Here is a 16,694-nt window from a genome sequence, read left to right on the forward strand (position 1 = left end):
GCAACGGTATGAGATGGAAATCCCGGTTGCAAAAAAGTAGGATGTACCTCTTGGTGCTGTTTTTTTTCCCCAAATGGAAGGGTTAAATTAGGAGATAAGTTTCATTTATGAGGAAATCTACATTTATAAGATTTTGAATAGCTATGAGGAAATTTACATTTATGAGTTATTTAATAACTAAATGGAAGGGTTAAATTAGGAGATAAGTTTCATTATCTCATATAAGGGAATACATATATCCTCTCCCTTCATCTTTTAAAAGGCAAGTTTTGCTAACTGAAGTTGAAATGACCCTTTGAATCTCTGTTAATTACAAGGGAAAAAGATGAAAACAGCAAAACAAGAATCAAATAGAAGGCTTTTGTATTACTCCTATAGATCAAAGTTTGCAAGAGCTAATAACCTTTAGTAACAATCACCACACCCAAAGTAAGCAGAGAGAAGTATGAAACACTCCAAAAGAAAACACTGTCCAGAAACGTACTTTATTCACACATGCAACCAAACTTTCAAATTTCATTAATGAGAAACAGATGATCCCTGAAGCAATCCCTCTCGGATTTGACTGGCGACATCACGAACAGCACCAGGGCCGTGAGGGATGAAGACGGCCGATGATTTGGAGGAGGCCCCTATTTCCTTCATGGTGTCAAAGTACTGTGTAACCAAAACCATGTCCATCACATCCTTTGCGGTCGTCCCTGGAACATTGACAGAGAAGCCAATAACACTGTCCCTCAATCCGTCCACGATTGCTTGGCGCTGACGAGCGATACCCAAACCCGAAAGATACTTGGATTCTGCCTCACCCTCGGCTCGCTTGATTTGCAGAATCTTCTCGGCTTCTGCCTTCTCATTTGCTGCCACCCTTAGCCTTGCAGCTGAATGAAACCAAATGCATCAGAAACTAAAACATGGAACAACCAATAAGCCATTTTCTAGAGTCGTTGGCTATGAAGTGAGCCACATAAAAAGTGAAAGATTTTTTAATGAATGATTTCATTATTAAGCCATGTTTGATTTCATTATTAATCTCAGCCATTTATAAAAAGTGAATGGTTGGTTTTGGTGAAACAAAGCTCTCACATGGCATAGCTTAGACAAGACGATCTCCACAGAGACTTTGTTGTCAAGGTAGTAATTGACTGAAACACAATTGCATGTAAAACACAATTGATGATCAGATGTGACTAAGATCATCAGATTGCTGAGAATTTGGCCATGGCTTGACCTTGCTGTGGCCAGCAAAGTCAATGTCTCTGATCACCACAATACAGTGTGTGCCACGTGTTAGAAAGAGAATTGGGTGCACAAAAATGTTTTGCAAGGATATATAGCAAGTACTTAAATAGTACCAACCCATTAATTGTGGAAATTAATTAGACACAATAGTTAATGTAAAAAATGAAATATCGTCAGCTCATAATGGAAACGTGCAAAAGAAGATACTATAATTCATATTACTAGAGAGCGGACTTTTACCTGCATTTATTTCGTTCATGGCTCGCTTCACGTGTTCATCTGGCTCTATATCAATGATGAGGGTCTGAACAATCTCAAAGCCATAAGCAGACATAGCCTGTGGCACAAAAAAAATGTAGCTCTTAAGGAATGGCGGATGATGGGTGTAAGCTAGTAACCCATTTTTAACTAGTTGTTACCTTTTCAAGTTCCTCTTCCACAGCTTTTGCAATCTCATTCTTTTGCTCAAAGGCATCATCCAGGTTGAGCTTTGGAACACTTGCTCTGATCACTGAAAAAAGGGCAAGGGTAATCTCAGTTCCTTCAACACAACTGTTATTGATCAACACAAACTTTCAGAGGTAGCAGTGAAATAATTAAAACAATGTCACAACAAATGCAACTAGGGTTGCCATTAAAAAAAGGCATCTAAGGTCAGTTGCTCCAAAGTTGCCTGTTGTTATTGGTTTTGAGGGCAGGATATGTATGGATGAGATATCATGGATTACTATGGATCACCTGAAATATATATCTAAATTTGAAGTTCTCAATTCATACCATCAAAAACATATGCCTGTATTTGACTCCTTGTGTTGCTGAGTTTGTAAAATGCATCACTTGCCTTATCAGCCAAGGCACGATATTGCACAGATGCAACAACATTGACAAAGACGTTGTCCTGCAAAAGGAATTAAAAAAGAAAAGAAAAGAAAAATGATTGAATAAAATGTAACCTTGGACTATTGGATAAAATAAAATATATGATCTGACATATTAACATGGAATTAGCTTGAAACGAAAAAAAATTTATTCTTTGAACTGTAATTTCCATGCAATGAAAACAAAAACTCTATTTTTTTGTGAAATGAAGAATAATTTATCAGAGCAAAAGAGGGGCCCATGAAACAAGAAAACAGAATCCAAGGAAGAGCAAAGCAGTCACGCAAATTCATAAATAAGTCAAAATACGAAGTGCGTACCCAAGTTCGTACGTACGTAGTTCATACACTAGTTCGTTCGTATGAAATATTTACACAAGTTCGTACGAAGTACGTACACAAGTTCGTACCCAAGTTCATTAGGAATCATCAATACAAAAAAAGAATAGAGCTTCCAAGCAAACACTGAAACCAATACAAGAACCAAAATGCAAAGTAGAGTACCAATAATATAAAAATTGTGGACCAGTGACCATGGCTTGGGAAGATCACTAGTCATTGAATGATGATAAAGCCAATGAATGTCCTCCAAATGCATAATTCAGATCCAACCAATGATTCACCAATTGCAAAGCAGTCTGCATTTCACAAAGATCTTTTGGAAGTTTTATATGAGGGTGACTAAAAAAGTCCCTTTTCTCTTATGGTTTGCGGTTATTTGTTTTATTGCTTGATCTTTGTGCGCAATTGTTAATTAACCTGTAATTAATGATTGTCAAAAAAGATCAAGGTAATAAAATGAAATAACACCAAATCACATGAGATGGGCTACTTTTAACATGGTAAAACACCAAGACCAGGGTAACATGCAAGGTGAGAATGAAGACAAAATACAAAGGTGTTGAGACCACTTCTTTTCAAGGCTAATCGCCCCAACTCTTGACACATCACCTTTCCCCCATTCCCCTTGAAGTAAACCACAATAAAAATCCTCTTCCAAAAGAAAGACCACATCTGCCTCTTCCAAGGAATTCTCTTTTTCTTTCTTCTCTATCTCACATCTCGAGCAAACCAAGAAACAAAGGGAAAAGCATTCAATATCACAAACCCTAAGCCCAAGGCAAAACTCTCGTGGATTTCCCCCCTTCCCACTTTTTTTTGTTCTTTGCCTTTTTTTAATTCTCCTTTTTCTCTTCTTACAATCCCACAAAAACCCACAACAAGTATTGGGATAAAAGGAGGCTAAAGCAACTAAATAATTTTAAGGACTTTTCTTCAGATCCTCAGAATTTAGAAACAACCAACTGTATTGGATCATGTGGCTAAATAATCTCCATAATTTTAAGGAAAATTTTTCAACTGTTCAACTTCATAATTCTAGCTCAAAAAAACCCAAAACCCAAGGCAAAACTCTCAGTGTTTTTTTGCTCTCTCAATCATAATCACAAATATTTGCCTCAAGAATTTCTCAATAAAGGGATATTTTAAATTTTTTGTTAATTTCGAGTTTATACCAGGGAAAAAATCAAATATAGAAAATATAGAAAATATTCAAAATATAAATTTTAAGAAACAATTAAGACAACAAATAATATCTTGAACTTATCGTGATATTTTCGCTATAAAAAATAAAATAAGAAAATATCTCGATGATTTTTTAGAATTCCGATAAAATTTTCGAGATTTTTTTCTTTCAAATAAAAATAGCTAAGTATCACTATATTTTCAAAAATATCAGAGATTATGGTTTCAACTTTGTAATTCAAGATTAAAAACCCAGAAATCTTGAGCAAAAACTTGTAAACATCAAAGGGGAACACTATGGAGTATCCGATTATTGTGTTTGGAGAGCAATATGGAGGGGCTGATTATTGTGTTTCATTGTCTCCCTTTCTAGGTGCCTTTAGGAGTTAAATATGTCATGCACATGCAAGTATTATTATATATATTTCTTTGCAGTTCCCAAGATTTTAAGAATTGGTTCTTATAGTGTATGTACGGAACCTTGAGAACTCTAGATGTGCTTTGGTTTATACTTTATACGTTGGACAGAATAGGATCGAGGGGCATAGCATTCTATAATATCACTAAGACTTTGTCCTAATGACCCAGTTATTGTTTAATTTGAAACGTCCATTTGTTCTTGACAAAAGTTTTACAAATGTTCAGCTAGGTTTGATCCCTGTCCTTATTTCCCAAGTTGAAAAACTATCAAAGTGACCTCTATTTTCCCACCTTTTGCATTTAATAGTATTTTACAAGAAGAAGCATGAGATGTATTCCCATCACAATCATATTTCCTTAGAATAAGGGTTGAATGAAATCTTTGAGCTCTTAGCATATGTGCTTGTGTGTATCTCTCTTAGGGAGGTAGAGGTAAAACAAATTTTCCCTTGTTACTACTGTCTTGCCCTGGGTGATGCATTGAACCAATCTTTTGAAAACCATATTAAACCCAAACTGGCATTTCATTATTTTTTAATAAGCTTTTGAGTTTTACTGGAAAGGAAGCTGAATGGAATTTATGTTGAATTTCTTTGGATTTTTCCGTACAGGTCAGGAAAAAGGAAAGTTTCTTAGGAGGATAGTCCATGGTATTCTCTGGTCAATCAACTCTTTTGCAGTGCAATAGTTCTTTATTGATTGTTTATTTGCATTGTTTGAAAGAATTGACTTCTAATCACAGAATTTATAAAGAAGAACGATAATTTTGACGAATACCTTTATGAGGATTTGGTTAATGGGTCATCAAGGTTAGAAGTACTGTATACGTACAGATGTTAATTAGAAATATCACAAGAAAAACTCTGCTCCATATTGTCTGATTGTTGTACTGAACTCAGTTATTTAAAATTAACCACAATTTTTGGGTAAGTGAAATCTGAGCATGAATTTATCTGTGACGGGACACATTTGCTCTTAATATTTGTCAAATTTCACAAGATTGTAGCCCAACATGAAATAGTGCCAACAAGAAAAGTTACAGATGGAACCCTCCATTATTCAAAAAAAAAAAAGGAGCCTAAATGGATACACATACTTTAGAATCAAGGTTTTAAATTTTGGTTACAGTAATCACAGAGAAGGAAATATTTCTGTTTTAGTTGGAAATTTCAATGAAAATCCTGTAAAAACATGGAATGTATGTAAACATAGGTAGATTTTAGAATTTTCAGATGGAACTTCAGCAAATCCTAGAATAAGCACAAATTCATACTTGGAAGCATCATATAAGCAAGACAGCCACCCATAATGGTCTAGCAATATTGAAAACCTAGTGACATGTGTTGTCGCACATGTCTGACAATTCGGTAGGTAACACATGTCACATGTAATTTATAAAAATATTTCAGTCGTTTCGTGTAGGGTTCGGTAGAAATTAAAAAAATGTTTAGAGCTTAGGCTGATTCAGAGACAACAATAGGTCAAATAACTTAGCATATGATGAAAATTTGTTAGCAAGACAGCAGGGAAAAATGATTTCTGTCAAAGGTGTATCAGTTCAAATATATAGACATATAGTTAAACCACATCACTTCAAAATAGATAGTTAAATTGAAGTTCAACATATCAGTTTTGATTGGTTAATCTGCCAATAGCCATATCCATACATATTGGGTGTTTTGGCCAATAAGCCTGAGCTTTTCTTCATTTCTTTCAAATGGTTCCAATAGCCATATCCATACATATTAGGTGTATTGGCCAATTTAGCCTGAGTTTTTCTTCATTTTTTTTTTTGAATAGTTCAAGAAATAGACCAATAGACATGTTTTCAACCATAGATTTTATGAATCTTAATGATTTTTGGTACATCTTGTTTGTAAAATGTTGATGTTTATAATTTTAATATAATTTATTAAGTTTTAAGTTTGTTGGCAAGATTGGCCCAGCATCTGTTATATGCTTGTGTATCAATTTTCTATCTACTAATTGAACTTGATGTGACCTGATGGTTGCTTCATTGTGACCTGGTGGTCACGGGTTTGAGTCACGGAAATAGCCTCTCTGCAAAGCAGGGGTTAGGCTGCGTACATCTAGCCCTCCCCAGACCCCGCAATGGCGGGAGCCTCATGCACCGGGGAATAGATTATTTACCTCAAAAGAACAATAATTCAGAGTGGCTTCTGATGCATGTTTTTTATAGTTTAAAACTAATCCAAAGTGGAAGAAGATGCGCGAATAGATTATTTACCTCAAAAGAGAAAATCCTAAAATTTGTTGACCCCCTCTAGTCAATCAATTCATGTTTCTAATCCTGTTTTTTATTTGTTCATTTTTTTCTCCTATTTTAAATGTTTGATTTGAGAAAGAATAATAAGAAATGGTTATAAGGTACTTAATCATAGAGGAAATTCCCATTTGGCTTATATTTGGATTTGGATTTGGATTTGAATTCGAATTTGAGATTTGAAATTTTAGATTCAAGGAATTGAAAATGATTGAAGAAAGTGTAAAAGATGGGTTCATAGGTTTTAAAAGAATGAAATGGTCCTGTATCAGTCAGACACAGCTGATTTGTACCTGTTACGCGTGTGATTTTGGGAAATGACAATACAAAGCACCCTTATTGTATTCTCTCCCCCTCCCCAGGAAAAAAAAACAATGTATTGGATGAAACGATACAGGCTGGTCAACATTTGGAACAATAAATTAAGTCAACAAATCAAATAAAAACTCACAAGAAATGAGGATATTAATTCAAGAATAGATAAAATGAAGAAAAAATAACTTTAGCAGCGAAAAAACAATTTGAAAGAAATAATAACTCTTCTTTTTACTCGGTAGAGTTCATGTAAATCTCACGGCATGTATGGAAATTGCACGATTAGCATTATATATATATATGAAATACCTTTGTTTTCGTCTCACACTTCACATCCAATTGCTGCAACCTCAGTGACATATGGCCAGCTACTCGACTACCAAGAAACCATGGTAGGCAATGGCATCCTGGCTCAAGCACTTCATCGAACTTTCCGAATTTTTCCTTGATAGCTACAGTAGATTGGTCTACTTGTAGGCAGCAGAGGAGTCCACCCATGGTCTATTTTCTAAAACCAAAGGGAATATCAATGAATATTGTAGTAGAACAAAGTTGCAACCAAATTTAATATTCTTATGTCCCAGACTGTTTCAAGAAAGGATGTCAACAGTTCAATCCCGATGACCGAGAGGCCATCTTAGATCAATTGTGATCGAACCATGGGGATTATCATGATCGTTGGTTAGATCATATAGGTTTTTGGCATGACGAAAACTTCCAAATGTCCATGGCGCATGGAATGTGGACCTTGCTTTTCACTTGGAAAATTCCAAGAAAAAAGATGAAAAATGACACAAGGATGGATTTTTTTTCTTCTCTTGAGACCCCATATGTTTTGTAGTTTCTTCTGCTTGTAAATGATATCTCTTTGCCATTCCACAAAAAAAAAATATGATACAAGGAAAATCCTTGCCAATTAAGTAATTTACGATCCCCACTTGTGTGCAACCTATACAATCTTCAATGTCCAATGGTGACTGAGAAAATAATAAAATTATATAAAATATCTATTAAGCACTGATGTAAATCATGATGTCTATAAGACAATTTGTGTCTGTGCTAACCATTAAAAAAAGAAAAAAAAAAAAAGGTGTGTGCTAAAAAATTGTATTGAATGTGAAACCCACTAGATTTCATCACTTTCTTTGTATTTGAACACACCGGTAGTTTTAATCAACCTTTCTGAACCAAGAATTCAAGTTGCACAGTAGGAAACAAACAAGGGTGTGGTTGGGGGGATTGGCATTGGGATGTGGATAAGAATCCAGGAATGGAGGTCACTCCCAGATTACCCTCTTTTAGGAGTGATAGGGATTCCAAGGTGCATTTTACTCCCGAACTCTTCTTCCCATACCAAGCAGCCCCATTAGGAAGGCCATTTTCTAAAAGAGAGGGAACTGATATCTGCAGGGTGTGAATATCATATATATATATATATATATATATATATATATATATATATATATATATATATATATATATGAGGAAAGTGTTGGTGAGCTTAAGCTCACCAAACTTATGGTGAGCTAGCTTGCCCAATCACATGGGTCCCACATTTTGGGGAGTGATCCAAACCATTCATTTGCAAGGCCTTATCATAGATAGGGGGTGTACCAAAAATCAGATCCATAGGATCATCCTAACCCCTCCATTTGTGGAGGACAAAAATGGCGCAGATTTGTGTCTGTCCATTTTTGTCCTCCACAAATGGAGGGGTTAGGATGATCCTATGGAGCTGATTTTTGGTACACCCCCTATCTATGATAAGGCCTTGCAAATGAATGGTTTGGATCACTCCCCAAAATGTGGGACCCATGTGATTGGGCAAGCTAGCTCACCATATGTTTGGTTAAGCTCACCAACAGTTTCCTCATATATATATATATATATATATATATATATATATATATATATTATTATTTTTTTTTTTTTTTTTTTTTTTGAGAAAATAGAAACACAAAAAATAAGAAGTTTCTAAACCAGCTTCTGAGCTTAAGCTTCTTCAGCAAGAGAATGGAATAAATCTTACCTACACGTGCAAAAAACAAAAGAAGACTATTCTAATAATCCCATTTATGAACATTCTAGTTATTAAATCCCCTTAGGGCCCGTTTGGATGCCCAAAAGAATTTGATTTGGATTTCTCACATTTGCAACCCTTTTTGCACTGTGATTTGGATCCGGATCAAATCCTTCAATTTCCAAATTAGCGATTGACAGTGAAAAAAATCAAATTTCCAAATATGCTGTGGAAATAAGTAATTGGAAATCCACAGATCTGGCAGTTTCCTTCACCCTCTTGGCTCCTCAACCTCTCCCCTCAACTAGGAAGTAGCCCCTTCCCTCTGTGTCTCCCTCAACATGAGCTGGCAGATCTAATCATTTTGTATTCAAAGCTCAATTCCAAATCCAAAATATGAAGTATCCAAACGGGCCCTTACATAATTTTCCTTGGATCCTAATGATCAATAGTTGGAGAATTTCCAAGTCCAAGGATTTATGCTCATGTCAAACATCAAATTCCAAGGAAAACAAAGCTTCCTAAGGGGCCATTTCGATACGCGGATTTTAGAATCTTGGATTTCGTCAAAATCGTAGTTGGGAGACGAGAGAAGGAGACCGACTGCTTCACTTCTCTTTAGAATCTTGGATTTCAAGTAAGAAATCCAATCTCTTCCACATCCAAACCTGGAAACATGGGATGATCTCCTGCGCTCTAGCTGACTGAAAGAAGGACGAGAAACAGAAAATGACGGCTGGTCTCCTTCTCTCGTCTCCCAACTAAGATTTTGAGGAAATCGAAGATTCTAAAATCCGTGTATCCAAATGGCCCCTAAAAGTATCTCAGTATTCAATAATTAACAATTTTTAATAGTGGAACTGTAATAAATTATCTCTAGAAAGAAAAAAATTGAAAAATAAAAGCATATCCCTCAAATTATTCCAAAAATTGGCAATACAGAATTCCATATTTTCACAGATCGCAGCCCCAATTAGGTTCTTCTGCACATCCATGAATCACGACATAGAAACCAAGCAAGGAAAAGTAGCTTCCAACCAAAAATTATGTTTTATAAATAAAATAACAACAAATCCATTGCATCAAGCAGCAAACTAGTTTTCTCAGCCCTAGATAGAAGGAAATTGTTATTCATTCCTTGCCTTGTTAGATATATACCCCTCTCTGTTTTTGACGATTTTTTGTTGGTCGTTATAATTCCCAACGATCCGCCATGGCCAACGAAAAAAATTCAAAAACAAAGGAAGGAGGTTATACCTATCCAAACAAGGAGGCCTAAAACATCAAGCCTAATCTACTGTAGTATTCATGTCTGAAAGAGCTCATCATTAGAAAACACAAAGACAAAAAAAACTTACAAGGCAAATTCTCCTTCAATAAACACAAGCACAAAACCAGACCTTGAAAGTAAGTAGCAACCTAGATACCTACAAACAAGAATTATATAGACAAATGGGTTAAAAACCCTATGAAAACAAGCAACATTCGGCCAAGAAGATCCCTCACCAGTCTTTTCCAAGAATGTAAAGTCAGCATATTCAATAAATGTCGTTTTGGATAAACACACAAAGTAAATATCTGAGCTGGATTAGGAATTGGAAAAATTCAATGGAAAAACATCAGAGAATGAAATTAAAAATATATATCTAAAAAAGTCAATCCAATCATAAACCCCCACAATAAAACCTTGAAAAACCATTTAAAAATAAATAAATAAAAAAAAAAAAAAACCTTGAAAACCCCCCACAATAAAACCTTGAAAAACCATTTTAAAAAAAATATAAAAAAAAAAAACCTTGAAAACCCCCCTTCAATGGGCATTGAGATTATAAAATATTCCAAAATCTTACCTGATTGCTTGTCAATGTCTAACATTCATTACCCCACAAAGAAAAAAAGAAAAAGACAACACCACAACTCATTGGTCCTTTTAATTCAAGAAAAACAAAATAGAAAACGTACGGTTATGGGTTTGTTTTGTTTGTATTTTTTGGTCAATGAATGAAAAAAAGAAGAGGAAAGAACAATAAGTTAAAACAAGAGGATTTGTTTTGATCATGTCCACAAAACCCAACTTAGCAATTTTCATAAATAATTCCTAGGGAGATTATTAAACAAATTAATTTAAAACCCAAGTGGATTCTGTCATTATCTTCCAAAATTAAAAAACAAAAAAAAATAATAAAAGACAAGCAACAATCTCCATCAACATGAATACAACCTTTTCTTTTTCCTTTTTTTTTTCCGTTGCTTAATATAAATAAAAATAGAGAAACCCACAAGTCAAACATCCACAAAATAAACCTAAAAAACCTATCAATGAGAGAGAAAATTATAAAGTATAAAACTCTAACCCCCTAATGATGTAAAAGAAAAAAAATATATAGAAAAGCAAAAATCAAGCTAGTAATACTAATGGGTCTTTCCCAGAAAGGCTTTTCTTAGTTTGTATCATTAAAAAACTGAAAAGAAAGCAACAACAACAACAACATGTTCAAGGTCAAAGAAACGGATTTTCATATTAATTTTTCGATAATTCTAAGACAGAAAACCCATACGAATTTTCTAATCAACTTTCAAAGAATATGATTACAAGAAGAAGAGACAAATTGAAAGAGAAGAGAATAAATCAATCACCATCATCAAAACATAAGGAATATCAAGCGAAATTACCTGATGAGATGAAAGTCTTTGAAACTGTTTGATTGCTTTGTTTTTCTCTTCAAAGGGGTTATAAATATGAGCTGTGTAGAGCTATTTTTGTCATTTTATTAAAGACCGAGTATTAAGGTACGTGCATTGCACGTGAGCCATTGCAGATGTGTGCATTCTTATCTTTAGTAACATTCTTATCTTTAACCGAAAAAAAAAAAAAAAAAAGGGGGGATAATATTTTCACCCCCTGTAGTACTTGCACACCCCCCTTATAACGTGATTTGACATAAAGTTGCCCACTTGTCACGTCAAATCAGGTTACAGGGGGTGCACGTAATGCGGGCGGGGGTGAAAATATCATCTCCCAAAAAAAAGCATTCTTATATCTTTAGCATATGCATTCCAAATATGACATTCTTACCATGTGTCTAATTTCTATAAGAACAGCACAAAAAAATTGCAGTTGGGCCAATGTTATTGGATAATCTAGACCATTCATTTGTGGGACCCGATTTAAATGGACCGAAGATCATCTATGTGGGATGATCTTAACCCTCCGATTTGTAGATATTTCTAAATAGTTTGGCATCTATTTTAAACCATTATAGATCAAAGGGTTAATATCACCGGGCCAAAGCGGATGAACAACTTGGATAGTTTATTAAGAGTTTTTATATAGTGTGAGCCCGTGTAGTCCAGTATTTTTTTTCTGTACAGCTAACACCATAGTATGATCCAAAGAGTCTATTTTAGATATGATTTTTATCGTAGAGGGATACTGTCCCTCCATTTTCTTTTTACTCGGGACATCCTCCTCTAGTGTATTTATGACTACTCTTTTACTATAGAGGGGCTGTCTCAATTAAAAAAATAGGGCGAATAAATGGAGTAAGCCCGTATAGTCCAGTATTTTTTGCCGCATTGGGAAAGAAATTTTTCAATCATTTTACATGTTTGATACTTTTACATATGTTTTGATAATTATTTTATCAAAAGATGTGAAATTTTTTTTCCAATGCATCTTAGCGAGTGCCCTAAGCAAAACCCTATATCATTACCCGCATCTTTTAGCAACATGGAGTCAAAAATCAAGGAGAAGATTAGTGTTAGGAAACTTGATTTTTTATGGGATTTTGTTTCTTAATGTTTATCCTTTATCTTTAGTAACATTTAGTTGTGAGATAGTTTTACTTTTATTAGGAGTTAAGTAAAGAATTCTTTTAATAATTTTAGTAGTTTTACTTTTCGGACGTTTTTCAATATTTCTCTACTTTCTCTTTCTTTGTTTTACGGGTTTTGCAAAACCCGTAAAATCAAAGTAGCTAATGTTATTAGGCTTTGGGTTTTGCTAGTTCTTCTTCTTCCTCTCCACTAATATATATCTAGATATTCTAGATAAGAATGTCTTTAGTATATGCATTCCAGATATGACATCTTACCATGTGTCTAATTTCTATAAGAACAGCAAAAAAATTGCAGTGGGGCCAATGTTATTGAATAATCTAGACCATTCATTTGTGGGACCCAATTTAAATGGACCATGCATCGAAGATCGTCTATGTGGGATGATCCTAACCCTCCGATTTGTGGAGATTTCTAAAGAGTTTGGCATCTATTTTAAAACATTAGAGATCACAGGGTTAAGATCATCGTGTGAAATTGATTTTTGGGCCAAAGCGTAGCCCAATAAATGAACAACTTGGATCCTTAAGGTGCATTGGGAATGAAATTTTGCAATCATTCTAAATGTTGTTTGATACTTTTACATATGTTTTAGAGAATTTTTTTATCAAAATATGTGTAATTTTTTTTTTTCCAATGTACCTTAAGGAGTGCCGTAAGCAAAACCCTTTATCAATTACCATATATGATGCAGACGCATCTTTTAGCAAAATGTAGTAAAAAATCGAGGAGAAGAGAAGTGTTAGGAAACATGATTTTTTATGGGATTTTGTTTCTTAATGGTTATCCTTTATCTCTAGCAAGATCTAGACGTGAGATATTTTAGGAACTCCTTTAGTAGTTTTACTCAGCCTGTGGACCCCGATCTCGAGAAAACTGACATGGATACGAGATCCACGTCGATTCTCTGAGATCTCCACACGTGAATGAGAGCTCTACCAAGGAACTCTCGAAAGAGTGCCCCTCACAGCATGAGTGGCGAGAGAATCTTGATTCAGGGACAAGCCTGGAACCGAGACATACCTAAAATAACTCAAAGTCATCATCCAAGGAAGTTGACCCTGAATCCCATATTATATTTTGTCGCAACGGATAACCAGAGATACAAAAGTCCGTGCCTGATGACGAATGTAGAAGGTGTTAGGCGCCCCCAATTCGCCCGAGTGTAAACAATCTGTCTCTTAAGCCATTTTATATTAACTTTGAAGAATTTTGGGTGAAAATCATGTAAAATGATTCCCGAGAAGACGTCTACCTAAGCATGCATGTCCCGGGGAGGGATAAAGAAAAGAAAACACACAAGTCCTTTGGAGGGTTAATTTTAATAGTTACTAGTAATTAGGAGTCTTTTATGAAGAGAAATCTTTTACCTTGTAATTTGATATAAATAAGGACGAGTGGAAATAAGAGGTGAACTTTTTGGACGTTTTTCAATATTTCTCTACTTTCTCTTTCTTTGTGTAGTAGATAATGTTATTGGGTTTTGGTATTTGCTAGGTCTTCTTCTTTCGCTCCACTAATATATATCTAGACATTGGGGGCCACCTTTTGAGCCCCAAAAATATTTAATGCGGATTGAAATAAATGAATGGAAAAGCTTGGTCACGAGGCCCTAGGTTTATTATTTAAAACTTTATTCGATCTAATACTATATATAATTAGAAGGATTTGCAAGGCAATTTTGCAAAAAGCCAGTTTGTGGCTCACATTGTAGGAGAGAACAGCAACACAAGATAAATTTTTAGTAGATTTTATCTTATTTTATAGATTTTACCGATTGAAATAAATTTTGCAGTGGTTGTTCTCCCCTGCAAAAGTGAGCCGAGAAACGGCTTTCTGCTAAATTGCCTGGCAAATCCCATAACTAGAATGCCAATCAGAATCAAATAAAGGAAAATTTTGAGTTCATATGCGCACAGAGCCCCTCTTCTTATCTCAAAAGAGTTGGAACTTAGACATTTAAGTTGCCAGTGGACCAGTGTGAAGCTTTAGCTTTATTGGCGGTCAGAGCCTAGAGGTTAAGCCCTTAACCAACGACTGACTACCCCTTTGGAGCATAACGGACCCCTTCTTGATTCATTTTTTAAATGATTTTAAACTTTTTAAGTGTAAATGTCTCACGTTTATAAATAGTTTTTTTATACTTAACAGAGGTTATTTCAGAAGGAAGTGATGTAGCCGCCCATTTTGAATACTTGGGGCACCCAGCACCAGTGTATCAATGACTGGCTGAAGTATGTAGATGGGTTGATTGCCACGTTCACTGCTGCTGGTTGTCCAAAATAATCAAAAGAGGCGGCTATATCACTTACCTATTTAAAATCATATAAATGTAAATTTTCCTTTTGGCCAGGCTCTAATAAAGGGTTTCTACCTCAAGCGTATTGGGTGGCCATCCAATGTTAGAATTCAGGTCGATTCTCAACCCCGGCCCAAGAAACTACTGCTTCGTTGGGACTTTGGAACCCCATCGAAATAGAATTCCCATTCCATGGCCATCATTCATACTTGCAATATTTGAGTGAGTCTCAGTTCAGGGGAGGGAAAGGCCCCATCTGATTATATTAAATACCTTAAGGAGCAAAATGATAAATTAAGGAAATATATATATATATATATGAGGAAAAGGAGTGTGCAGTCGACTGCATATAAGGTTATATGCGGTCGAGGGCCCAAACACATGGGTCCCACATTTTTTGTGGTGATCAAAACCATTCAATTGCAAGGCCCCATCATAGATAGGGTGTGTTCAAAAAATAAGCTCCATTGGATCATCCTAACAAATCCAAAAGTGGATGGCAAAAATGGGCAGATTTGTGGCAAACGGTGTCTGTTTATTTTGCCCTCCACTTTTGGATGGGTTATGATGATCTTATGGAGCTGATTTTTTGTACACACCCTATCTATGATGGGGACTTGCAAATGAATGCTTTGGGCCATCCTAACAATGTGAGCCCACATGAGTTTTTGGCCCTCGACCGCACCTAAGCTTGGTGCGGTCAAGCGCACACTCTTATTCCTCTCTGTATATATATATATCATGTAGATTTCTTTCTAGTTATTAACATTTTTAAGCTCCAGCTCTATTTTCACCACATAAAAAAATTAGTAAAAAAAGCACGTATTATTCGTATGAATATTGTTCAAGCATAGCGAGTGTCATTTTCATTGTTAACTTGCAACAAGTTTCTTGTGTTAAACCAGAACAAGAAAACGGCACATTCTATGTGCGCACAATATGCATGAGAAGAATACGTTTTAAATAATGTTGTGGGGCCATCCAAGTTTTCCCAAATATAATATGGGATTTGCTAGGGAATTTTGCAAAAGGCATTTCGCGGATGACTTTTGCATGAGAGACAACCACCTGAGGCGTTTCAGCAGATTTTGTCTTATTTATTTAATTCATTGGAAGTGGTTTGGATCATTGAATAATATGGGCCCCACTATATATTGTTTTGGAAAATATATATATATAGACACTATAAAAACTCAGTATAGATTTAGCAAGTAATGGTCCTATTCTAAGACAATGTATGGTGTCACCCCGTACAGATTTAGATAGTAGTGGTCCTAAACAATGCATGGCTTCCAGTTTTGCTCATTATTGTGTGGTGCTCTGCTCATCCAAGTGTTTGTTCTCCTTTCCAATTGTTTTCATACATATCTTTAGCTAGAGATCAAAGTGGGAAACCATCATCTCCACCCACTAATGTGAAAACAATCTGAATTCTGTGGGTACATAAAAGGAGAAAGTTCCAAAGAAGAGAAATGATAATGACACCCTTCAGATCTAGATAAAGACATAAGAAAGGAGGATGATAATCTCACACGCAATCATCTGACATAAATTAATGTTTTCATACCCATTGTCTAACACTAATACAGCGTATCATATATGTTTGGAAACCATGAAAAAATATTTCATGAAGACTGCGCTTAAAGTAACAAGACTGTCTCAGGTCAGTGTATTAATTTCTCCAAGTCAGTGTCGTGGATATCTATTTCAGCAATAAAGAAGAATATAGTTTGTCAAAGCTCTTGATGCAAAAAAAGGGGGGGGGGGAGGAGAGACCATCGCAGAAGGCATTTCGTGGGCAGGCTGTTGCATGAAAGAGCAGCCACATAGGGTCACTTTTCAACAGATTTTGTCTTATTCATGAGGTGGCTGCTC

General features: G+C 35.3%; 1 protein-coding gene across 5 annotated transcripts; it reads right to left on the reverse strand.

Moving 5' to 3' along the window:
* Positions 1-342: 342 nt before the first annotated feature.
* LOC143887607 (hypersensitive-induced response protein-like protein 1) lies at positions 343-11,491 on the reverse strand. 5 transcript variants are annotated; one of them, XM_077391707.1, is made up of 7 exons: positions 11,357-11,435; positions 10,042-10,110; positions 6,973-7,171; positions 2,020-2,140; positions 1,662-1,753; positions 1,483-1,579; positions 343-881 (listed from the first exon to the last, which is right to left on the reverse strand). In XM_077391707.1, the coding sequence occupies exons 3-7, from the start codon at positions 7,159-7,161 to the stop codon at positions 520-522; spliced, it is 861 nt and encodes a 286-aa protein (XP_077247822.1). In that variant the 5' UTR covers positions 7,162-7,171; positions 10,042-10,110; positions 11,357-11,435; the 3' UTR covers positions 343-519. The 5 variants fall into 5 exon arrangements, with proteins under 5 accessions (XP_077247822.1, XP_077247825.1, XP_077247824.1 ...); XM_077391710.1 differs by lacking the exon at positions 11,357-11,435 and adding an exon at positions 10,534-10,596; XM_077391709.1 differs by lacking the exon at positions 11,357-11,435 and adding an exon at positions 10,190-10,326.
* Positions 11,492-16,694: the final 5,203 nt, after the last annotated feature.

Source organism: Tasmannia lanceolata, unplaced genomic scaffold (genome assembly GCF_043159265.1).
Source record: "Tasmannia lanceolata isolate RefF3 unplaced genomic scaffold, GAP_Taslan_0.1 ptg000012l, whole genome shotgun sequence".
Lineage (NCBI taxonomy): Eukaryota > Viridiplantae > Streptophyta > Magnoliopsida > Canellales > Winteraceae > Tasmannia > Tasmannia lanceolata.